The sequence below is a fragment of the Dermacentor andersoni genome, chromosome 2, assembly GCF_023375885.2.
Source record: "Dermacentor andersoni chromosome 2, qqDerAnde1_hic_scaffold, whole genome shotgun sequence".
Lineage (NCBI taxonomy): Eukaryota > Metazoa > Arthropoda > Arachnida > Ixodida > Ixodidae > Dermacentor > Dermacentor andersoni.
This window is the reverse complement of record NC_092815.1, coordinates 38,693,361-38,718,482: the sequence shown is the minus strand read 5'-3', so window position 1 is coordinate 38,718,482 and position 25,122 is coordinate 38,693,361. Positions and strand designations below refer to the sequence as shown.

The following is a 25,122-nucleotide window of genomic DNA, read 5'->3' as shown; positions in this document are numbered from 1 at the left end:
GTTGCATAAGACTGGTTGAAAATTCTGTAAGGACTATTTAAATATTTTTGTAGAAAGATGTTTTTCACCTCTAAAGGTTTATGATGCCAGATACAAATTCTCATTTCTGATTCTGTGGACTGTGTTACATCGATGTTACAGGTGATGTGTGACTTCCATGGCCACTCACGACACTTTAATGCATTCCTCTATGGTTGCTCGCCGTCTCGTTCATGGTTGCTCCACGACAAACCTCAAGAAGATGATGATATATGTGAGGTAGGTGTTTGGTATATATTGTCATACAGAAGTGCCTCGTAACAACATTCTGTAGCTCTTGTACTATATCAAATTTTAATGAAACATACTAACCATGTAGTACCTGTAAGTGACATTATACAGGTTACAGCCAGGCCTCCTTCAGGGTCACAATTAGTCTTGTGCCTCCTAAGTGCTCAAAGAGTAACACTGAGCACATAAAGTGCCTTGTCCTTATGTGGCAAGCCATTCATAATGTGACTGAGGCTTGGGCCCTCATGTAAGTGTGACAAATATCAACAAAATCTAACAAATGCATTTGAGTCATTCGTTTCGTTGATAAACGTGGTAATGAAATTAATGACATAACATGAAACATACCATGCTTACACATTCTTCAAAACAGAGATGGTAATTTTCTTTTGCTGTGAATGATAGATCGTATCTTGAAAACTTGCATAGATATTTGTTTTGCGGTTTTCATTTGTAAATTTGAAGTATGTCCTAGAGTCTTATGCTGTTTCCAATGTTGGAATTCCAATAGGAGACGCAGCTTCGATAGCAAGGTTATGAATGTGTGTGTAGGTATATATTCTGTGGCAGGATGAACTGAAGAGGAAGCCCTATCGCCAGCATGGAAAAAACTTCAGAACAACTCTATGCCTTCTTCTTTTTTTCTTGACAGACATTTTTATGTTGCTTTTCTCGCTGGCCTTTTTGCTGGCTGTACTCTATGTACCCGACTTAAAGCTGTGTGATTTGTTTGACATACTGTTTTGCTCATATTCTGCCTTCCCTGCTTAGTGCTGTGTTGCGACCCATTTTCATTCACTGTTTTCACTTGGTATTAAAACTCTGCTAAGGCTATTTTCTCTTCGGAGATGGTTTAACTATGTAAATGTGCAGCAGTCCCACGTGTAGCTTGTCGCCACGTTTTATGTGGAGCACGGTTCAGAATATAATGTGAGGTGCTTTCTTAGGCTGGTAGGTCTGATAAAACGTAGAGAAGCTCACATTACATTTGTGTACATGGAATATATTTGCAGCAAGGTTGGTAGATTGCACAGAGCATTGTGAGAACAACCAGCTGTGTGTCATGCAGGTGCTAGCTGCAATCCTGCACCAGCTGAGCCCTGCTTTCACGTACGAGTCATGTTGTTTTGATGTGGAACGGAGTAAGGAGTCAACAGCCCGAGTGACTGCCTGGCGCCAGTTTGGTATTCGACTAAGCTACACATACGAGTGCTCCACAGGTGGATGTGACCAGGGCATGTATGCTGTGAGTATGGTGCTTCTCCGCATTATTCCTTCTCAAACACTGACTTAATATCTCTTGTATGATGTCACCAGTACAGTGAACTTGCAAAGCTGAGCTCAGTTTCATCATCATAATCATCATCATCATAATCAGCAGCAGCAGCAGCGGCGGCGGCCTATTTTATGTCCGCTGCAGGACGAAGGCCTCTCCCTGCGCCAACCGATTCCAACTATAGCCCGCAAATTTTCTCATTTCATCCCCCCACCTAGTCTTCTGCCGTCCTCAACTGCGCTTCCCTTCTCTTGGCACCCATTATGTAACCATAATGGTCCAATGGCTATTTAACCTGCGCAATACATGACCTGCCCAGCTCCATTTTTTTCTCTTAATGTCAATTAGAATATCGGCCATACCCATTTGCTCTCTGATCCAAACCTCTCTCTTTCTGTCTCTTAATCTTATGCTTAGCATTTTTCGTTCCATCACTCTTTGCGCAATTCGTAACTTGTTCTCAAACTTCTTTGTCAGTCTCCAAGTTTCTACCCCCTATGTCAGCACCAGTAAAATACACTGATTGTACACCTTCCTTTTCAATGATAATGGTAAACTTTCAGTCAGGAGCTGAGAATGCCTGCTGTATGGGCTCCAACCCATTTTTATTCTGTGAATTTCCTTCTCATGATCAGGGTTCTCAGTGATTAATTGACCTAGGTAAACGTACGCCTTCACAGACTCCAGAGGATGACTGGCGATCCTGAACTCTTGTTCCCTTGCCCGGCTATTGATCATTATCTTTGTCTTCTACGTATTAATCTTCATCCCCACTCTTACACTCTCTTTGTTAAGGTCCTCGATCATTTGTTGTAACTCGTCTGAAGTGTTGCTGAATAGAACAATGTCATCTGCAAACTGAAGGTTGCTGAGATATTCGCCGTCGATCCTCACTCCTAAGCCTTCCCAGTTTAATAGCTTGAATACTTCTTCCAAGCACACAGTGACTAGCATTGGAAAGATTGTGTCTCCTTGTCTGACCCCTTTCTTTGTAGGTATCTTCCTGCTTTTCTTGTGTAGAATTAAGGTAGCTGTGGAATCTCTATAGATATTTTCCAAGATATTTACGTAAGCAGTTTGTACTCCTCTATTACGTAATGCCTCTATGACTGCTGGTATCTCTACTGAATCAAATGCCTTTTCATAATCTATGAAAGCCATATAAAGAGGTTGATTGTACTCTGCGGATTTCTCGATTGCCTGATTAATGACATGGATGTGACCCATTGTAGTTTACCTTTTCCTGAAGCCAGCCTGTTTCCTTGGTTGACTAAAGTCCATTGTTGCCCTTATTCTATTGCAAATTATCTTGGTGAATATTTTATATAATACTGTGGGAGTAAGCTAATGGGCGTATAATTTTTCAATTCTTTGTCTCCCTTTTTGTGGATTAGTATAATGTTTGCATTCTTCCAGTTTCCTGGGACCCTTGAAGTCGATACACTTCGTATGGAGAGCCGCCAGTTTTTCAAGCATTATGTCTCCTCCATCTTTGATTAAATCAACTGTTATTCCATCTTCTCTTGCCGCTTTTGCTCGTTTCATGTCTTGCAAGGCCCTTCTGACCTTATCACTAGTTATAGGAGGAGTCTCTGTATCCTGTTCATTGCTGCTTCGAATGTGGAGTTATCTTGGCTCCTCTGGGTACTGTACAGGTCAGTATAGAATTCTTCCGCTGGTGATATTACCCTGCTTATCTTTCAGTGCATACTTCTTGGTTTGTCCTATGCCGAGTTTCCTTCTCGCTGATTTCAGGCTGCATCCATTTTTTATGGCTTCTTCAGTCTTTCTCACATTATAGTTTCTAATATCACTTATTTTCGCTTTGTTGATCACATTTGACAGTTCTGCGAATTCTATCTTATCTCTGGAATTGGACACTTTCATTCTTTGTCGTTTCTTTATTAGGTCCTTTGTTACTTGGGAGAGCTTGCCTACTGGTTGCCTTGGTGCCTTGCCTCCCACTTCAATTGGTGCCTCTGAAGCCAGCGTTGTTATGGTTTCATTCATGAACTCTATGTCATCTTCATCTCTCTGTTCTAAGGCTGCATATCTGTTTCCAAGTACCAGCCTGAATTTGTCAGCTTGTACCCTTACTGCCTCTAGGTTGGCCTGTTGCTTCTTAACCAAATTTACTCTTTCTCTCTTCAAATTGAGGTGAATCATAGCCCTCACTAACCTATGATCACTGCACTTTACCCTACCTATCACTTCTGCATCCTGCACTATGCTGGGATCGGCAGAAAGTATGAAATCAATTTAATTTCTTATTTCACCATTCGGGCTTTTCCAGGTCCACTTTCTGTTGCTACGCTTCCTGAAAAAGGTGTTCATTATTCACAGCTTATTCCTTTCTGAGAATTGTACCAGCATCTTTCCTCTAGCATTCATAGAATCGAAGCCGTAGTTGCCAATTGCTTGTTCACCGGCCTGCTTTCCCCCCACTTTTGCAGTGAAGTTGCCCATGACTACATTATACTGAGTTTGCACTTTTCTCTAATTCAGCATCTTCATAAAACTGATCTACTTCGTCATCATCGTGACTGGATGTTAGAGCGTAGGCTTGTACTACCTTTAATCTATACGTTTTATTAAGTTTGATTACGACTACTGCTACCCTCTCATTAATGCTGTAGAATTCGCCAATGTTGCCCACTATGTCCTTATGGATTAGGAATCCTACCTGTACTGCTTCTTATCTGGGAGATCTCTATAGTGGAGGACATGGCTGTTAGTCAGTAGTGTATAAGCCTCACCAGTTCTAGTCTCACTAAGGCCAGTGATATACCAAATAATGTCTGATATTTCCTCAGAGTCCTGCTAAGCTAACCTCACTCGACAGAGTTCAGGTGTTAAAGGTTGTCAGGGTCAGCTTCGATTGGCGGCCTGTCCGGGTCCAGATATTATTAGCACCCTCTGCTGCGTTACAGGTTTGGCCGCCACCTTGGTCAGGTGCTCCGCAGCTGCTGGGGACTGAGGGCCATGGGTTAATTGTAGGAATCATGAGGGAGGTAGTGGCCGAATACAGTACCAGGGAGGCCAATTCCTGTTCTGGTGAGGGAATGTCTTTGTTGAAGCTTAGTGGGCCTTCCTAATTTGGTTGTATCTGGATTAGTATAGCTCCACTCGCTCTTGGCGTCTTTTGCCAGTGTCAGACACCACTCCAAGCTTGGAGATGTAGAGCACTGGGGGAGGTGAAATTCAAGCTCACCATCCTCAAATTTAAAAAAAAAAGAGAAAGAAATATTTTTCATACGAGGATTCGAACTTCCGACTCTGGCAACCGAACATCCGCCATAGCTCAGTCAGATAATGCCATAGGCGGCGAGGCTACCTTATCACAGAAAAGTCCAGCCCAGGGGGCCTTACATGCCTAAGAGATCTGTTGATTTGTCCACCATCGGCGGGTTTTGCTGATCGCCATAGGTTGCACAATATAGTGTCAATTCTCACTGGTGCTAACATTGTAGTTCCGGAATCTCACATATGCATGCGGCCATGAACGCGCCTAGGTACACGATATATTTTCGGCGAATTTGAACAGCACTTAAAAAAAAAAAAAATGTGCGTGAAAAAAAAAGGAAGGAAAAGGAAAAAGGTTTCAGCGCTTACCGAGAAGCCGAGTTGCGTATACGCAGAGGTGCACCTGTCCACTTATTGTCGTGTCTGCCTGCCTCTGGCCATCGTTTGCAGATATACCGAAACTTTCGCTCCTGAGTAAATACTAAGAGTGGCAAGACGGGCCACCAGAACAATATGGTTCTGAACCACGCTTAAAGTAGACGACCTTGACAGTGCCTAGGTTTCTTTGACCTTTCTACACGTTTGGACAGCGTTTATACCAGAGCTAATGAGAAGGAAGAAATAGGGGAATAGGTCCCTTAGCTTACCGGAAACGCTTCAGACCTATACACTAGGAAGTCAGGAATGCTATGCCTCATTTAAACTCAGTTTAGTCATTTATTTCTTTACTTACTTGTGTATTTATGTGTTTTTACCCTCAGCATTAGAATGTTAGAAAGGAGAGTGCTTTACGAAGTAAATGAGACAAGTAGATAATTACAGAATACTGAACACAATTGAAGCATCGAACTGGAGGATATGATTGAAGCATCAGTAATTAAGAAAGTATTAAAAAGAGACAGAATGCTAGTTCATAAGGATATTAAATTGCAAATAGTAGAATGAAACAGTGGAATACCTTTTATTGTAGCAGTGGTATTGAAAAGGCAGTTTGAATTTTAAGGTCTGCTTAGAACAAATGAACCAGAAAGGGCCTCAATTTTACAAGTTGTAATGCGTACTTTATACACTAAAGCCTTTGTTAATACGTACCGCTTCATAATAATTACGGTTTAAATGTAGTCGAGGAATCCCCCGCCCTTTCGCCATTGAAACCAATGTATTGGCTGACCGCTTAATTCGTAGTCATTTAACACACTTTAAATGGTTAGTGCATAGTACTTGCTTAATTTTTGGACGAGTACAAGCTTGGAGTCGGTAAAATGTTGTGTGCACAGACCATAGATAGCAAAATTGCAGTGCATAGACGTTTCCTGGACTGCAGTCGCCACCGATAATGATGCAAAACTTGGTAGCCATAACGTGTTTCCTGCTCCCATAGCTTCTAGTACTTCCACGTGGTCGTCATTGTTGACGATGTGGATGATGACCCTTCCAGGGTGTCTACCAAGTCGACATTTCCAAATTCCCTGAGTTTTCTAGGTTTTCCCTGAGTGCCTTTGCAATATTACCCGAGTGACACAGAAATTTGTTTTATGTCAGATGGGCTGACACAATTTTGCCCAATGCTGTCACTCTCTAGTAAGCATATAAAAAAAAAGAAGACTTAATGAATAGTAAGGAGTAGTGTTTATTTGATTCAAAAAGAAAACAGAAAGGCGAGCACAGCGAATCAAATAGCCTTGGAAAAAATGGTAAAGCCCGTTGCAAATCGAGTCGAACATTTTCAAATACGAATAAGAAGAGATGCATACAGAAGCAAAATATTTTCAAATATGAGCTATTTCTATCAACTGATAGCAAGCTCATTGGCCTCATATGAGGCCCGAACTTTGTCACAAGTGAGATTCTCTCTCAGCAACTGGAAAGTGAACCTCAACTATTCTGACATACTCTCAGCCCGTGTATAATGCCTCAGTGTTGCGTTTCTCTACTTTAAAGACTTTATTTTGGTTTGGATGAGGGGCACCTGCATCTTGGTGTCAGTCAACACTTCGTTTTTTTAGCTCAAGCTCCTTGGAAGAAGCGGCGGCATGATTCTTTTTCCATTCATTCCTCAATGCGAAGTTCGTTTCTTTTCTTGTCCTCCTTCCACTGCGTGCTCGCCCCACGGACCATTTGAAGTATCTCCTTGGTCAGCAGTACAGTCAACGTCAGATTTGACTCCCTACAGGCGGCGAGAACATCAGAAAAATCGGGCAGTTCGAAAAAATTAATGCATGTCTTTTACTGCCCTAAGGGCTCAAATCGCCACAGGCACATCCAAAAAAGCTCTGAAGGCCTGCCAGTGCACTTATTAGACATATTGATCCTCATACTGGGAAAAGAGATGGCGGGTGCACGCGTGTAATTAACGATTCTTTCTTTTTCCTAAACAGCACGGCTTCTGGAAAGGTTTTTCTTGCGACGCGCAACTGCTAGAATTTATGATTGACTTGCATTTCGACATGGACGGTAACCTACAAACTGACTGTATCTTTTTAGATTTCGCTAAAGCTTTCGATCGCGTTGCACATTCCTGTTTGTTCTCAACATTATCTGCTCTTTCCCTTGATTATCTAACCCTGTCATGGCTTCGTAATTTTCCTTGTTTCCGCCAGCAGTTCACTACAGTTAACAATTTCACCTCTTCACTCTGCGATGTATAATCTGGCGTACGTCAAGGCAGTGTTCCTGGCCCTTTATTGTTTATAATATATATTAACGACTTGCCCACTGATATATCTTCCTGCTTACGACTTCTTGCTGATGACTGCATCATTTACCGCTTAATTAATTCTATAGACGATCACCTCACTCTCCAAGGTGACCTTAACTACATTTCAAACTGGTGTACTAAATGGCAAATGAGGCTTAACTCGACTAAATGCAAAGTAATGTCTTTCAGGTCGCAAGTGTACAAATTCTAACTTCTCGTACCTCATTGATAGCACAATAGTATCTCGGGCATCAACATACAAGTATTTAGGTGTTCACCTCACGCATAATCTTTCATAGGCCACGTACAATTCAGAACATTTCTGCCAAGGCTTCCAGATCACTTGGGTACCTGTGCTGGAACTTGCGAAACTCCCTCAACAATGTAAAAAATTTGCTTACCTAACAAATGTGCGACCGCAACTAGAATTTCCATCAGCTATCTGGTCCCCGTATCTAAACTACCTAATCAGAATGCTAGAATCTGTACAAAATAGAGCCGCTCATTTCACTACACAGAACTACAGTCCCAATTCGAACATAACACAGATCAAACTTGATATCTCTCTCGAACCATTAGATTTTCGTCGTTCCATTGCTCTTTTATGCCCACTTCATAAATATTACAGCACCAGGCCGTCTCCATCACCTCTGGAAGCACCTTTACGCATTTCAAGTCGACTACATAATCAATTTAGCATAAAGCGCATGAATGGAAGGACCCAAGCTTTGAATTCATCGGCACCTCCACGTGCCATTGCTCTTTGGAATGATCTTCCTGATTATATCGCATCCGTCTATGACCACCAATGATTCCATGATCAGCTGCCGAAACATTTTTCTAAGGAGTGACGTCGTGACTTGAGTCTCTTCGGTTAGTTTGCATTTCCATTCTCGTTGCTATTGCGGTATGCCTTGTTATCCTGTGCATCTTACATCACTGACATTTATTCTATGAACACTGTTGTTTCTTACCACATATATTGGCCACATATGACGCATTCATGTTGCTCATGGTATAATACGATGTTCCTTGCACCTATGTATATTTTTTTGTTATCATTTGCTCTGAACAATTGTTCCCTTTTACTTCTTGTTTTGCATCTTGCAGCGTTATTTGATACTTGTACCTATACTGTTTATGCTGTTTTTTGTCCCCCTTACTCAATGCCCTTCTGAGCCCTGTAAGGTATTCTGAATAAATAAATAAATGCATACTGGGTCCCGTAACAATTGACACTTGTTAAACTTCGCCGCCTAACACTGCTGCATTGAGGCGAAGCTTACTTGCAGAAACCGGCATTGTTCAGTGTGTCGTGCTTTCCGAGCTTCGAAGCCATTCGCGAGATTACAAAGCCTGAGTCAGTGTCATTGCTACCAGCGGCGAATTGCTAAGAGTAGCAAACGTCACAGTAGCTAGGCCTAGCGTTGCCGCGGTGGTCGCTACGGCAGCCAGCAGATCTGTGTGCGAGGGCGGCGGTTTGATGCGGCAAGATGATCAAAATGGCGGCGGTGATGGCTTTGACTAATGCTGTTTCGGACCTGCGGTCATGGCAAAAAGTCCAGAAAATCGGACGGCGAATAATTCTTTTGTTTGAAATTTCATACGTTCTTATGCATGGACTCTATGGGGCAAGTGGTGGTGCCTTGAAGCCGTCCGAATTATCAGGCATGTCCCAAAAATTGGGCGTCCGGAAAAGCGGTCGTTGAATGTACACTGACTACTCATCCAGCTGACGACACGGCGTCAAAGACGATTCATTATTATTTCTCTCTGTTACTCATGCCAGCATTTGCACTACTTTCGTTCCCTTTCAATAAAGTTACAGCTAATTATCCTGGTAGAAGCACAAAGTCCCTGAGTATTTCCACACTATTTGAAATCCCTGAGAATTCCCGGTTTTCCCGGTTGATAAACACCCTGCTTTCGTATCCGACGCAGCTAGTGCGTTGACTGTCATGAGGGCGTTCTCAGAGAAGTGGGGCCTGATGGAGAAACTGGCTCGTGGCCTTGCTGAGTTTAAGGATGCTGTCATTACTGTAAGGCCGCTGTAGCAGCAAGTGAAAACTAGATTTTTTTGCTGCCTGCTTGCAAATAAAACTTGTTTGCGTGTGTGTTTGAGTGAGAAGACGAAGTTCTTTAGTTGAGACATAAGTTTAGAGCCGCTTATCTGCCATTGTTGGTTAAGTAGTATAGTTTAGTGCGTACCTGATTCACGTTCCCTGCCAACTACGCACTGACGAGGTTTTGCTGTATGTGATCAATGTCTGTTGCTGAAGTGATGACTATTATGATTAAAGCAACACACTGAGTCACAAAACTTGTTTGCCATGCATATTGATGGGTGGTATTTGACATCAAAGAATGCATGAAGGGCCTTCAGCTATCACTGCATTCTGCAAGGTGCGCACCATGCTCCACGGTTTTTTCACATGACTACAGGAATAAATAGTAGCAGCTGGGAAGCGTATAATGCTAGAATGCTGATGCCATTATGAGTCTGAACTTTCCAAAAGATTATAACCAGGGAAAGGTATCAGCAAGGAACCTAGTTAAACCTCACTATAACGAACTTCAATATAATGAAATTTTCTAAATAACAAAGTATTTAACCTTTCATAACCTCTTGTTTATAGAACATCATGTATTTAGAACCTCAATATAACAAAGTGTTTGAGTGCAATTTCAATATAACGAAATTTCACTGTCGCCGCAAATAAATGCCGGGACAAAATGAAAACTTCCGTGGATGCAGATGGTCAAATTATTGAATTACAAGCGGGTGCTTGCAAACGCACCTTTTGCGACCGCCTAAGTGGAACCGCATCATGTTCCGTATAAAGTCCAAGTGCGATGAGATCCTATCGTGCCCTGCGCTTTAGGTGCGAGTGAAAGTGTGCGAGGGAGACAGGTTGGTGGCTTCACGAGTGACGTTTTCCTACGCGAGCGAGCAAAGGGAAAGAGGGAGGGGAGCTCGCCCATGGTAACGCAATCAAATGCACGCGCTTGAGAAGGCGGGGGAGTGCAGAGTGGCGGGTAAGTTGGCGCGCGTGTCGGTCCGTGGCTGCGCATGGCTCTAAGCGCAGCCTAGCGCATACGCAGCTGCACACTATGCTTTAGAGGCTATCTGCCGCGTGTGCAAAGAGTGGGCGTGCCGATGACGTGGCACCATGTAAGTTGTCTTCCCGCACGTAGTATTGGAGGTTGCGTAATTTCGAGTTTTGGTGACCTGTTGGATGGAGCGAGAGGCAGACGAAGCATTCACTCCCCACTGACAGCACTTTTCCTGATAGCGTTGCCCCAGCGCGGGCAACGCTATCAGCCGCGGGGGCAGAGTGCACGCGAAAGCGTGGCTGGCTTTGCTTATTCGTACCACCGATGTGAAGATATCGTCAGCGTACGTGGCATGAAACTGTATAATTCGTCGCCGACTCCTAAATTTATCAAAAGGAATTGTTTTCCGATTCAAATTTGCATTTTCGGTTGCCCGATAATTAGCAAAATAAAAGGCAGAATTTCAATGCTATGAAATTTTGATATAACGAAGTAAATTGCCGATTTACCAACTTCGTTATATCGAAGTTTAACTGATTAGCAGGTTTCAGCTATATTTACGCTTGTGCTACTTCTAAAGTTTTGCCTTAATAATCAGGTGAAGTCTGCACCATCTTTTTATTTTTCTGCGACTGCCAGAACTGCCAGAAACGGAGTTTATGGTGCCCGCTGCTTTTTATACGAGCTGGAAAGTGTGATATTATATTTATTCGCTCTTTCATGGCAGGGTTATCACCTAGGTGTGGCTCAGCTTGAGGAGCTGGGAACGCAGTTTTGTGAAGCACTGAGTCGTCTGGAACTCACAGCTGAAGGTGGCGTGCAGCTGGGCCCATCTTGTGCTGAACTACTGGACGTGTGTCGGCGGTATGCCTTTTCAAATTTACCCTTGTTTCAATTAATGCTTTTCAGGCCAATGCTGAGCCGTGCCATGAACGCACTAGATGTGTGCTGCTTTTCAATGAACCTTTCACCAACTTGGTTTACTGAGTGCCATTGAGTGTGCAGCAAGCGACAGAACAATTCTCAGCGTTTGCAGGCACCAGCACTACGCTTCTCGTTCCGGAGGCCATGTATGGACTTCGGAGCAGTGCCACTAGGTGGTGAACCGTGTCCAGAAAGAAGTGCAGTAAAGGAGCCCCGTTGCTAAATGACACAGTTCTCAGGCGCCATGCATTTCAGAGGCCAAGCGCAAGCTTTGCGGTGGCGGCACTAGATGGTGCCGAGTGTTCTCAAGGAAGTGCGAAAGAGGAGTCCCACTGCAATACACATCTGATACACACCTCATTTTGATGGTGGTAATACATTATGTTGCTATATTGATTCAAAGCTAATGCATTATTGTCGACCGTCATCGCGAGATGGGATCTGCCGTAATATTTTGTTGTCTGTGGTTTAGTTATGTTTTTCTTTTTCCAGCAACTGTTATTAAGACTAGTGAAATTGTTAATTCATGTGAGCATGTCACTTTTTGTACCTAAATAAGTGATTAGAGTAGGTGCGCCTTAGAACTAGATGAATCCTTGGCAGCAACGTTCACCGTTGGGTAATTTTTCATGTTTTAAACATTTGCTTTTCGCTGTAACATGTTGAAGGCAGATTAGTACTAGTGCTTATGGGCTAAGTGAGGCTAATTGTTTCCATAACAAACTTGCAATGATAGGTCAACTTCAAGAAGGTTAATATAAGAAGTGACAGAGCTATTTGAAGCCTGAGCAGAAAGTTTTGGGGAAACCCACATGCTGCCCATCATTCCTGCGCTCGATTGAGTCGGCATACAGAGTGGCTCATACAAGCATTAGCACCAAGTTTCTTTCTAGTAATCGTTATAAGAAACTTAATGGTCCAAGCAGCACTGGGTTCAAAGGTTTCTGGCCCACTAGGCCTGCATGTCTTCAACGCGTGAACTCCTGGGTGCCGTGCTCTCTCATCTGGGCATTTTGTATCTATGCCTCCCAAGAACCTAATGACAAGCTCACTTACAAGATAATTAGTGCTAAACATCTGCAAGGACATGAAACAGCAGTCAAGCACTTAACTCCTGTCGCTCCTTTGGTAAAGAAACAGCACTTCAAAAGAGGACATTCAGCAGACAAAACACACAAGCACTTTGATCTGTTCTGCTGTATGCGGCTGTACATCTTGTAGTCTGCCATATGTTGTGTCCTAAAGCTCTTTCTTCTTTCTTCACCCAAATAGTATATGCCAACTGTCTCAAATTACCACTCCCCTATTGGTTTACTGCTAGGGAAGTGAAACATTTGGAAAGGCACTGTAATTATATAAGTTACATAATTTTCTGTAACGAACTTGTGCATGAATTCAAACAAGTTCAAACATGAACGACACTTGCATCAGGATTGACTTTCTTAACCCTACTTGCGCGAGTGAGCGCCGCACAAAAACACAATTGCTAAGGCAGCAAAAACTTCACATAAGCGATTGCTTTGCCTTTTCTGCAAGGTGTCCGGATGTTCATGTTAGCCTGCCTTTCTTGCAACAGGCATGTCCGGGAGAAGAAGCGTGCTCCATGCAGCAGTGGCAGCACAGACTCGCTCATTGACGAAGATGAGGAAGAGGATGCAGTTCCCATTGTGAAACCATAGCTTGCCTGGTGCCACTTGTTTTACTACATTCTACACAGTCATTTTATGCGGACTGTTTTAGCACTGTCTCAAGATTGCACCTTTTCTATCAAATGGTTGTTGGACTTGCAGACAGTTTGTCAGTCTGCACTGTTCCTTTTCTTTCTTTTCACAAAGCCACAAGATCAGCTTGGTCATAACATAAGGTGATATTTTACCTAGCAGTATTGCTGGCTCTGCCGCACACTGTGTGTTGCCAATCTGCAAGTGGGTTCCACATGATCAGCACCCATGAATGTTGGCAGCACATTATTACCTGTAGCGCTTTTATTGTAGTGTATCCAATCAGCAAGGTTTTATTTGTGACATATTTCTGTGTGAAAGTGATCGCGAGAGCTTACAGCTTGACAATAAAGGCCACATAGTGTGCACAGCTAGTCGGTTTACAGAATCTAGTCACCAAGTGTAGCTATTTTACAATACTAAGTTTTTCTGGGGTAATAATATTCTTCAATACTTCTGATTCCTTTACTAGCAAACTTTTTCATATAATGTCTTTATTATCTGTGCACTGCAGCAGTAAAGTATAATTTTGAAGTAAGACTTGAGTAATAATGCACCTGTCCATAGTGATCAAATATATATTTCTTTAGCTGTGAATTATGTTAAAGCTAAACAGCTTCACATAGTATTGGCAATAACATCACAGCGATAATTTTATAGGTGAGGGTGCTAATTATAATTAACTAAAGAAATGAAAGCCAGCAAATTGAAGCCTTCTGCTGGGACTAATGGCAAACAAGAAGGAATTGACAATTTTAAAAACATTGTTATGTACAATAAGCAGGAAACACCTACCACACAAAGGCAGACTGTGGATTTTGCTTGGCGATTCGTGTGAGGAACTATGGCCCTCCATTAAAATATGTGCAACAGAAACAGATGACTGGTTCATTAAGCCATTACTGCATTTATCATTGGTTTTGTCACAACCTCAGTGACATTCCAAAAACAAAACTGGCATTCAGTTATAACTATTTCTAGCTCTATCAGAGTGGGGCATGACTCGGGTGTAGTCAATACTATGGATAGCCACTTCATCTCATGTTAACATTACCAGCCTGAAACTCTTGTGCTCATTCATCCCATAATAACTGCATGCGTTTATAATGTCACTGCTGATTCTGCATTGCTCGAACAGTATCACTTCACGAAGGTTATTCAACAAACAGTGTGAAACAAACACAATACTATGAGAAGTGCACAAGACCACCATATTTACATGAACATAAGGAGGTATCACTTAAGTCTTGGAAGATGAAGAAATGTTATACTCTTACAATTATAATGCAAACATGAACTAACAATGCATTATACACCTTTACCTATGGATGTTATAACAGGGCATTTTGGCAGGTCATTAGCGCAATGCTTGCCTAGAAAGCACCAGCACATATGCTGGGGCCTGTGCAAATGGGTTATACTGTGCATCACATCACATCACACATCACACCATGCTATGCTAAAATGGTTCAAATGTTCTAAATGCACAGTGCTCTTCACTGATTAGCTGGCTGAGCACACACCAGGACAGCTGCGTTGTCCAGCAAGGCTGCATGGATGTGAATTGTTAAAGTGAGTCGGGCTACTGGACCTAATGTGGCCAGATAAGCTACATTACTGTAACTGGCCTGAAAATCCCTTCAGCATGTACACTCGCCAGTCTAACACTTTCGCCCTCTGCCATCATGAGGTTGGCTTTTTTGCAAAGATTACTTGCCCAGTGGCAGAGTGCGCTGCATATTGAAGAGAAAAAGTTTGTAAAAATGATCTTATTATATTCAGAGTACTGTCTGGAATATTAAACTTGAGGTGTACTTTGACTAGCGGTTCCACACGCACACACAAAAAAGTTATATTCATGCAAATATGGTACAACTAGTGAGTTGTTGCTGAATGTCATCTTTCATTAGTACAGCCATTCTTATCAGCTGATCAATTCATGCATTTGTTAAAGTAATCTGGGCCGGAATGATGCAACAATTCTTTTTCTTTCCATTCTTAGTGATTTGCAAGAGCAGCCCCCCACATACGTCATAACCAAAATCGGCCGCCTTGACTGGAATTGTGGATAATGGAATGGAATCAAGTAAAAAAAAATTGTTACATCATACCAGCCCACATCTTCACAGCTGGAGCTTGCTCACAGTTGTGGACCATTAAGAGTAATAAAATTTTACCAGCACAGTTTTTTTATTACTACCATGATGTAATTGTGTTGGAGTATAGGATGGTGTGCTCAGGATAATTAATAGCAAGTGCAGTTGTGTGCATATATGCATATGAGTGTTGTTTTGGCATTACCAAATTCGTTCTTCTTGTATCATGGGTAGTCTTCATGCACGTTTCAGCACTGGAGGTTTGGGGATACTTTAGTTATGGCAAAGTACACTCGCCCTGAAAAGCTTTCTTGAATAAGTAAACTGCAAAAATGTTTGCATACCTGGCAATGTAAGCACACAGTCTACTATAGAAGCGTATTCTGAACTTGAGCTTAAGGCCTGTGCAGTGCAACGCTTTGGCTGCATGCTAATGTTGTCAAAGGGACTGACAACTAACTGGCCAGAACGTGTTGCAAGGCATTCATGGAAATGAAATGACCATGACTTACAGTGGTAGGATCCATCACGCTGTTTGCAATTTAAGTAGGAATTACAATTTTAAAGTGGCAAAGGAATTCACAAAAAGCAGTTAATGGTGTGGCCTGGCAGTTAAGTCTTGTTACGCCAGATGTAGTATACAACATTACTGTACGTAAGTCAGCTGTTATTAAATACAACACACTTGTGGCTTAAAGTTGCAGTATGCATAGTTCGTATGCGTGTGCAGTTAACGAGCGGCGCACGCGTCCCGTAATGCATGGCGGAACATATGCTGTTCTATGCGTGCGAGTTTGCGAGCAAGTACACAGGGTTGTGGGATCTCCCTGTGAGATACAAAATGCCATCGACTAGTTGTGCCGTAAATGGGTACCAGCACTACAACATTAGCATATGCGTGGCTACAGCAACACGCTCAACTGCGTATTAAGTGTAAAAGCGTTGTTTCGCTTACGAAAAATGAACTTGACTTGGCTAAAAAACACTCTTGATTGTTCAATGACCAAAGCAGTTGGATAGGAAACCACGGAAACACGCATCTATTATAAGAGAAATAATTTAACACTTCAGAGAGCATGAATCACAGGAACATAGACTTGATAAACAGGACAATACATTCTCGCAGCTACGGCTGCATTTGTCGTCTGCCTCCCATCAATGCCGGCATATAATCGCTATTGTGCTCACCTATTACTTTTCAGCATGTTTCCAATGAACTACTACTTCCTCACTGCAGATAGAAAAATTCTGATAAAAATTGTTCCATGGAGTTGTTCGCATTGCCACTTCATGATTAGACACTCTGACCGGTAAGCTTACCATTAAAAAAAAAAAATGGCACCATGAAAATTGGTTGTCGGACCCTTTAAGTATTTGAGCTGCTTCACTCATTTCAAAAATATTTGTGAGAAGGTGCACATCAAAATTATACCACACAACATTGCTTTTGGGGCTGTCCAAATTTAGCCGAATGTTATCACTTGCACAGAACCCTTGAGCAATTGTTAGCACTATTGACACAAATACCTCTGTATCCACAGTCATTTAATGCTGTTCTCTTGTGATGCTGGTGATCCTCAGCACTCAGTCGTGCTTTGTTGGGCGCCCTATTTACTCTCATGATGCAATTTCATTGAAAAATGTTGCTCTATGCATTGTACAGATTGCACTGTTGCACAATTTCAAGATGTGCATTGTCCCACTCTACGTAAGTTGACACGACAAGCTTCACACTCATGTACACTTGTTTTTATTCAATGGTGAATATCTTGTGCACACTGTACACTTTAATGTTGCACCATATTTAGGCATTCGTTGTATTTAACATGTCTAAATTGACATGATTCTCAAACTTGCAATTTTAGTATGTGTTTTGGCCAAAAATCAGTGTTTTAGGTTGTGAGCTATTTTGTGTTCTGCATTGAGTAATAATAAAAAAGGCATGCAGTCTTTCAGAAAGAATTGCTTACAGGTACACATAAATGTCTTGAATCATTGGCCACAGCATGCGCAGGACATAAAATTTTCAGAACAAGCCTTGTCCTCTTATTTACGCGTCGTATAGTTCTCTGTAGTTGCCACACTCAAGTTAATACAGAATAAAGAAAATGCAAATACTGGAGAGGTGTCTTGCAGTGATGATGAGCAAAACGAGAACAAGGTAAAAGTGGGAGCCAACGTTTCAACAAGTCTATTCGTTGAAACATTGGCTCCCGCTTTTACCTTGTTCTTGTTTTGCTGATCCTCTTGAATTTCCATCTCGCTTTCCCCGTGTTTTATCTTGCAGTGATGTTATTCTCAGTATATTACTGCAATCTGTAAGCATAATCTATAATTTGCTGTGATATATGCTGTTGGTGTAGTGTCCCAGAAATAAACAGCAAGTGCAGACTTTCTCCTCGCATCAATACGTTTTGCTGTCTTGTCATTTCTTGAGTGGACAACAGTGACCATGGTCAATACAGAACCAACAACCACTGTGATTAGCTCATGACAATGCAATATTGGGAAGGACAAGGTGTTATACATTATTGCAGTTCTGGTACCAATAAATGTCAGTGCATTGAACACCATTAATTTCCTGGCTCACAAGACAACCCTGAAGAGAGAAAAAAGAAGCACCAACATACACACACAGTCCCATGTACACTTACAGCCGATGTACCATAGTCGGATGATACGATGGTTTCGTGCTTTCTACAACCGCCTGTGGGTTCTTGAGCGGGCACAAGTCCTTTTGCATCGTACTACGTGACATCGTTGGATCGACAATAATATCACTCTATATTCTCATGCCATAAGCCATATCACACTTGTGTCGTTATTGTCTTGGCAGCATGCAATTACAACTCCTTTGTTTCCTCCACAAATGATACTTCTGACCAAATGCACATGTACACACCGGAAAGGCTGTTCACACTGATGAAGCTTCAAACTTATTTGATTGCCTTAGGTACTCCACGCTTTTTTTTAGCCTTCAGCTTCCCTTTTGAGAAAACTTGCTTGATGTTAGCCTTGGCTAAACATGACGCTTGGTGGGCAGAATGCACAGCAACCGGTTTTATCTTTTGTGGTGCATGCGAAGACGATTCTACCACCTCAACAAGGCTGCCGCATCCCCATTCATAGTCTGGAAATCCTAAACCACCATCTTCAGAAAGCTCAATGTCTACAGCAACTGATGTAGCCAGTCTATCTTTAGTGGCGCAGATTTCTGAATGTAATATTTCGGCCTGTGCTTCAGACGAGTGTTCAGTTTTCGTGCAGGCAGTTTCCGCATCTTCTTCCGAGAACGGCTCACTACTCTTGCTTTCACTCGTTCTTTTCGCACTAATGGCCGGCTCGGCATTCGTGGATTCGGAGGCTGCGGATGTTACTGCAGTCTCGCCCACGATTTCATTTCCATCTTTTGATTCCACAGTGCTTCCATTTCCAGACGCCTTTTCGGAACAAGTACCGCCGTTCAGCCGCACCGCGTTCAAGAAATCGTCAACCGATTTCGAAGGGGGCGCCGTTTGCCGCATACCCAACGCCAGCAAAGAATTTAGACCGGGCACCCACTCCTGCAGCTCGCTGACGCAGAGTACGGGCGTATTTTTATTTCGTGCAAGCCTGATGAGTCCATGCAAGAGCCTTGGAGGATCCGCCGAAGAGTTCAATAGCAGCGCTGACAGATGGGTCTGTTCAAGAGCTCGAGCAGTAGCGTTCAGCCCCAGTACGAGATGAGATTGCGTCTTCAAATCCCAGGTTCCAGTCATGTTTCGGAAGCGTTCCAGCAGCCGGGTACGACACTCGTCGTCAACTGTCGGCCATCGCATCGAGACCGGTGCAGCCAGCAGGAGCTTTTTCCGTGCCTTTGGTGCCTTTGGCATTATCGTTCTTGTTTTTTGACCTCGGAACCTTATCTGATGATAGAAAACAATAGCGCACGGTGGTGGCTTACCAGTTGCAGCAGGCCATTCCGTAGTTACAGAGAAAAAGAAAAGGCAAAGTGAAAACCAAATCAGCTACATGGAACAGCTATGGCGTAGTGGAGCAGGTAAAAGAACACGTGCGCGGCATGCACGGGCGTTTGAACATACAATGAAGAACGTTTAAAAGTTTGAATATAGAGGCTAGAAGGTTATAGCCTCTATAGTTTGAAGGTGGCGAAGGTGGCTAGAATACTTCAATGTTGCCGATCACGTCACAAAAATGCCTGCAAGCTTGAGCGCGGTTGTGCTGTAGTTGTGCTTTTCCCGGTCTGTGGCTTAACTACATAGCTTCACCTTAGCTGATGCAATTATCTACGTGTTTTAATGGACTTTTACTTTGTTTATTACATATTCTGACTTTATAACAAGGGATTTTTTACGAATGTATTTTGGTCACGTGCTACCGGCTCTTTCTGGCTGTCCGCCTTGTCACTGGATCCAAAGCCGTAAAGCTATGTAGGTGTTCTGTGGTAAAGCAGCTGCCTAGCCGTTATCGCCGATCACCGGTCCAACCACTTGTGTTCCCCTAGCAGCAAGACTTTGTTTTGCCGAGTTTTCTGTGGCTTTCGCTTACCGTTGGTAAAGCCATGGCCACTGATGACAGTCAAGGCGCAGGATGTTCTGCAAGTGCCGAAAATGCAGAGAAAGATGAACAGGTGAGAGCGTCGCTCTTAGGCTTATCCCAAATAACGGCTTCTTCGTAACAGTCTACTTATTACTTTCAAAGAGGATTTCACGCAACTCACGGGTGTCACTCTCGACTTCGAGTATTGTTGGCCATGTCATCTTTCCTGCGGGGCAGAGGTGGGTTCCGTCGTCTAGCCTTTTACTGTTCACGGCTACAGCGGGCAGCAGACCTAACGCGTAGTTGCAACGTTGTATTGAATGCCGTTACTTAACCAGTGTCGCCTGATACCATGCTGTTTTCTGTACTCCCGTATACTGCTTCATAATAAGCTACTTGCTGAATTAAAATGAATCATTTATGTCTAACATGCGCTTGGTCATTCTTTGTTCAACACGTTTGTAGTTTTCTTGCTCGATTCGTTACTAAGCTGCTTCCGATGGAAACGATGAAATCTCGGTAGTGTCCTGTGAAATAGATCGAGGATTGTGCGCTGCGCTTCCGTGTAGTCACGTTTTCGCCGTTTTATTCCAGCTTCAGTGACTTGGCACTCGACTAAAGCTAATAACGCCGCAGAATTTTTTCCTGCGCGGAGTGCTGCTTTTCGTAGCTGTGCGTCGAAACATGTCGCGCAAGTCAACCGACATATTCTTGTCCTTTGACAGCAAACGATGCGGAAAGCAGAACTGGAGGAAGAGGCAAAGTTCAAGTCCAAGTACCCGGCGAACGCGAGGCCCGGAGGATCGCTGTTCCTCCAGAAACGACTGAACAAAGGGGTGAGACTCGCATAACATAGTTGTTCTTCAGAATGTAGGGCTGATGATGAGAGAAGTTAGTGCATTCGTTAGCTCTTGGAAGTGTCCGAAATGCTTTAACATCTTGACACGTCAAAGCCCACCAAATGGTCTTTTCTGTATTTTGTTAACCAGTGCACCAGTGCAAACATGTTGAATTACGTGAAGCTAAAAGCTTCGTGTCATATGGAGCCTGCAGATATTGTTTTAGCACCAGATGCTTTTACTAGGATAAGAAACTAAGCCCTAGGAAACTGATTTTGTAAGCAATGCGCGTAATGACACATTCATTTTTCCAGTTTTTAGGAGTCATCTTGGGGGAATAGGAAGAGATTTTGATAAAATTTGGAACAAAAAGAGTTCAAGATAGATGTGCATTCCAAAATTTGAAGGACCTGAGACAAGTTAGTGTAACGAAGTGCCAAAGATGGAGTGGGTGAAGACAAAGCTGTGCGAATTCACATAAAACAGAGTGTTGGCATTTCGTAAGCAGTAGTGTGAAGTCCATGCAGAAGCAGTGAGAGAAACAGTGGAACAAAAACGACTTCAAATTGAGTGTGTGCAACAAGTGATGAATCAAGGCTTCAAGGAATCCAACTTTTGGACATGTTCAACAAAACGAAATTAGGGAAGAGACCCTACCATAAGGCGCCAAGTAGAGGAACTAAGTACCAGATCACAATGGATACATTTGATATGATATTGGTATGACGGTATATTGCCAGCTACTGTAGATGCAGGTGATATATCAGGCAAGATGAAATCGTGAAGTCTTGCTAAAGGGTCACTCACACTAGGCCGACCTGACACCGATTTCGGTCTGCCGACTTTCAGTGACAGCGTTTCTTCCTTCGTGTTGGCGCGTCTGCCACACTGTACTGACGCTGACAACCTGCCGACAGTCGGAGGAGAGCTCGGCGTTGGTACAGTGTGACAGAGGCGCTGACACGAAGGAAATAAAACGCTGTTGCCGACAGTAGGTAGTCCAGTCGGCCTAGTGTGAGTGAGCCTTAAGCAGATGCTGATGTAGGTTGAAGCACTAAAACGTTACGAACAGCTTGCTCTACGATTTGGCAGAAAGTTTCATGCACTTAAAAGCACTGCTGCAGCATGTGTGAAACAAGGAGAGGGACTATGCATTTGTCTGCCAATACCTGCCTTCCGAGCAAGCACAAGTTTCTGACATAGTAATTGGCTTGTTTAACAAGCAGTACACCATGTCGCATAGTTTCCTAAATGCTGCAGTCGAGTTTCTTTCTCGCTATGGTGTTAGGCTGCCGAGCACGAGGTCGCGGTATCAAATCCCGGCCACGGCGGCAACATTTCGATGGGGGCGAAATGCGAAAACACCCGTGTACTTATATTTAGGTGCACGTTAAAGAACTCCTGGTGGTCGAAATTTCTGGAGCCCCCACTGCGGCATGCCTCATAATCAGAAAGTGGTTTTGGCACTTAAAACCCCATAATTTAATTTTCAATTTTTAAGCTTCCTTCTCAGCTTGTCTACATGTTTTCTTTTATGCTGGTATCTGCACATGCAAAAGTTGAAGGGACTCTAAAAGTGAATGCTAAGTAAAACTATATTGGTAAATAACACTCATGGAATGCCAGAAACGTCTGTTACCGCTAGCCAGAAAAGATGCATATATGAAAGGTAGGCTTGGACTTCCTGTCCTAGCTCCTTGTGCCTGTCCAGGCCTAAAAAGATTCAAAAATGCAAGATTACATTGAAATTTGTGAGTTCATACTAATCTGCCGGTGCTGTGGTTTGGGTGCAAGTTCGAAAAGGAAACATTGTTCTTAATATGTCACTGTTTTTGTTTTGTGTGCGCAGCAAAAATATTTCGACTCCGGAGACTACAACATGGCTAAGGCTAAGGGCCAGAAAGTGGTTCCACGGGTGCCCCCCGCCGTCCCCCAGAACCCCACGGGGGAGACCATCCCCACAGTGGAGTCGCTGCCGCCACGCAAGACCTCGCTGGTACAGAGCAAGCTGGCCACAGGGCTTTCATCCTAGAAGGTGCAAAGTGGGGCTGCCCGTCCTACGGGGCTCTGGGTGACATGAAACTCCTTTGTTGTTGTTGCCCCTGAGTGCAACACACGGGGGTGCTCGGGTGGTGCGCCGTTGCTCACTACTGGAAGCACAGTGGCCATTGGATCTGAACTGGTCAGGTGCTTATGAGATCCAGTCTCGATTTGGCAAGACTGGGCTAACTTTAATAGCATCTGGTGTTTTGTGTTCTGTTACAAGTTCAAAGTTGAATGTACCGGTGCCCCTTTTGATCATTTCAGCCGTCAATTTATGACGGTATCTCATGCTTGGGCTTAATTTACCAACAATACAGGTATCATATTGGATAGATTTGTCCCTTGTAGTAGTCTGTAAAAATATTAGTGCAAAAGGCCTCGTTCAACAGTTGGAGTGGTGCAGCTAAACCTGCTGGGAATGTGCAGTCTTTTAATGCTTTTACAGCTCTTTTTAAATACAACTATTTTATGCAATGACTGGCCTCCAAACAAAATCGGATGAGAACTACAAAGGACTTGTAAGTGTGTCATCTTAAAAAAATTTTCCCGCAATTTCAGTAAAGTTACATTGCAGCGTGTTGTGCCAGTAACTGCACTAGCACGGTTCAAAAAATATTTCGTACACTACAAAACATAAGGTTTGTGCTGCCAAGTGTTTCCCATTGCATATACAAGCACATTATAAAGCCATTTGTTGGTAAAGTAGCTTAGAATTTGACAAATGACATGGCCTTGATTGGTCATACCTTGTTAACACCGCCTCCTGTGCATTTCTCAAGCATGCAGCACGCTGCTTTAACTGTTTGAGCCAAACACATGTAAATAAAAGTCTGTACAAACCTTAACATGCTCAAGACTGCTATTTCAGTGCTCACCAAAAACTTTACAAGTGACTTTGAAATGCGGTGCTGTGCACTTACGATATGCGAGTTTTATGAAAGGGAGTACATGAGTGCTTGGTAAATAGCCTTGAAAGCAGTCTGGTTGAAATGAAAAGTAACTGAATAAAGCGATGCACTACTTCACGTTAGCTGTCGCCCAATTCAAGCAAGCAAATTTGATTGGCTTCATTTTGAAAACCTCCTCTAAATGTAGTCTGTGCTGATACCTACTATATCTGTGCACTACGCCATGGCCAAGTTCATCAGACGACAATTGATGCTGCTTTTTGCTTGCATTAAATGTCAGCGTGTCTAGATATTAAGGTGAACAGTTCACTCAGTTCTAGGCTGCAAAGCAGTGTTCACTGGTACTGATGTGCGGTGCATGGCACAGTATGCACCATTTGTTTTTGCATTCTTGATGGCCACCTAGGCAGATTCGCCTGCTGTGGGTGCCAGCAGCTGGCAGAATATTGGTGCTTTCAATTTGGGCCACAGTGCGTCATCAGAACTAGACTTCTCTGCCATGTGCTCATGTGTTCTTTCATAGTCTCGCAATAGTTCTTAATGCACATGACAATAAGTAGTTACAACAAAGGGCTATGTATACTGCACTGTCTATTGAAATTGTGCATGACAATGCTATAACAGTTAAATTTTCCAACTGCCCAGCACTGTTACATGTAGACTGCACTGTAGCTTCAGTGTCCAGCATTCAACACACTTTGCATCATGCAGTACAGGCCAGTTCAAATTGCTTGAGAAAGCATCAGAAAGCATTGTAAACATACTCAGCATTACTGATGAGGAGAGTAAATGTAGGGTCAAGTCCTATCAATCCAGGACAGCTCTGACACATTTGCCTGTACTTGGAGACTGGAGTGAGCCAACCATCAAGATGTAGTCGATGTGTGTAGCATTTAGTGAATGCGACTTCTGGGGTTGAAATAAATCTTTTACTTGCTGAATACTGAAGGGACCTGGGTTGATGCCAATGTTGAGTGAAGTCAGTGACCTTGTACCTTTGCTGAGAGTATCCTGGCAGGAACTGGATGGCCCAGGCCCATTGTGCATGTGATTGAAGGAATCTCGTGAAAAGGCCACACTGGCACAGACAGGTATGAACATGCCTTAAAGTGTTTGGGTCACAGTTTCTATGTAAAAATTTCTTGACATATGAGAACTTGGTCTCTATCAGTTTCATGCAGGGCATTGTATGATTTGCAACAAAACTGCAATTAGCCTCATGAGAGGCACAACCTGATGCATGCGCCTTTCTTGACTAGCAAGTGCTGGCTACAGGCACATGTACAATTGCAGGCTGGGTTCACAAAACTTTTCGTTCACAAGTGTGTCCCGTTGGTCAGTACCTTCGTCTTGTTCACTGCTGCACTTCGCCAGTGCTTGTTCTTGTATTAAATGGCTGTTAAATTGTATTCTTGTATTAAATGGCTTGGTAAGTATGGGCAAGAGCTGTCTGTTCAGACTGGCACTTACCATCAGCAGCAGACCTCCTTCACAGTTCAAGAAGGCAAGAC

At 43.1% G+C, this 25,122-nt stretch overlaps 3 protein-coding genes across 7 annotated transcripts in view; 2 read left to right on the top strand and 1 right to left on the bottom strand.

Annotated features, from left to right (window-relative positions):
- LOC126542440 (cytosolic carboxypeptidase 1-like) overlaps positions 1-17,692 on the top strand; it is an 80,642-nt gene extending 62,950 nt beyond the window's left edge. For 3 of the 5 annotated variants that reach the window (XM_072286381.1, XM_072286382.1, XM_072286383.1), the window contains 4 exons: positions 142-258; positions 1,340-1,516; positions 11,269-11,405; positions 13,042-17,692. In XM_072286381.1, the coding sequence (XP_072142482.1) occupies positions 142-258; positions 1,340-1,516; positions 11,269-11,405; positions 13,042-13,144 (534 nt within the window). In that variant the 3' untranslated portion in view covers positions 13,145-17,692. The remainder of the gene's footprint in view (positions 1-141; positions 259-1,339; positions 1,517-11,268; positions 11,406-13,041) is intronic. The other 2 variants (XM_055077248.2, XM_055077250.2) reach the window with 2 other exon arrangements.
- LOC126542442 (uncharacterized) lies at positions 17,016-19,377 on the bottom strand. Its single transcript, XM_050189513.3, has one exon. The coding sequence runs from the start codon at positions 19,152-19,154 to the stop codon at positions 18,219-18,221; it is 936 nt and encodes a 311-aa protein (XP_050045470.2). The 5' UTR covers positions 19,155-19,377; the 3' UTR covers positions 17,016-18,218.
- Positions 19,378-19,701: 324 nt separating this feature from the next.
- Positions 19,702-25,020, top strand: endos (endosulfine alpha). Its single transcript, XM_050189520.3, has 3 exons — positions 19,702-19,912; positions 20,547-20,657; positions 22,510-25,020. The coding sequence occupies exons 1-3, from the start codon at positions 19,844-19,846 to the stop codon at positions 22,690-22,692; spliced, it is 363 nt and encodes a 120-aa protein (XP_050045477.1). The 5' UTR covers positions 19,702-19,843; the 3' UTR covers positions 22,693-25,020.
- The last annotated feature ends 102 nt before the right edge of the window (positions 25,021-25,122 follow it).

Excerpts from the sequence above, each read along its gene's own strand:
- LOC126542442 (XM_050189513.3), bottom strand. The coding sequence starts at position 19,154 with ATGCCAAAGGCACCAAAGGCACGGAAAAAGCTCCTGCTGGCTGCACCG.
- endos (XM_050189520.3), top strand. The coding sequence starts at position 19,844 with ATGGCCACTGATGACAGTCAAGGCGCAGGATGTTCTGCAAGTGCCGAA. Across the intron at positions 19,913-20,546 it reads ATGCAGAGAAAGATGAACAG|CAAACGATGCGGAAAGCAGA; the intron begins GTGAGAGCGTCG and ends GTCCTTTGACAG. Across the intron at positions 20,658-22,509 it reads AGAAACGACTGAACAAAGGG|CAAAAATATTTCGACTCCGG; the intron begins GTGAGACTCGCA and ends TTGTGTGCGCAG.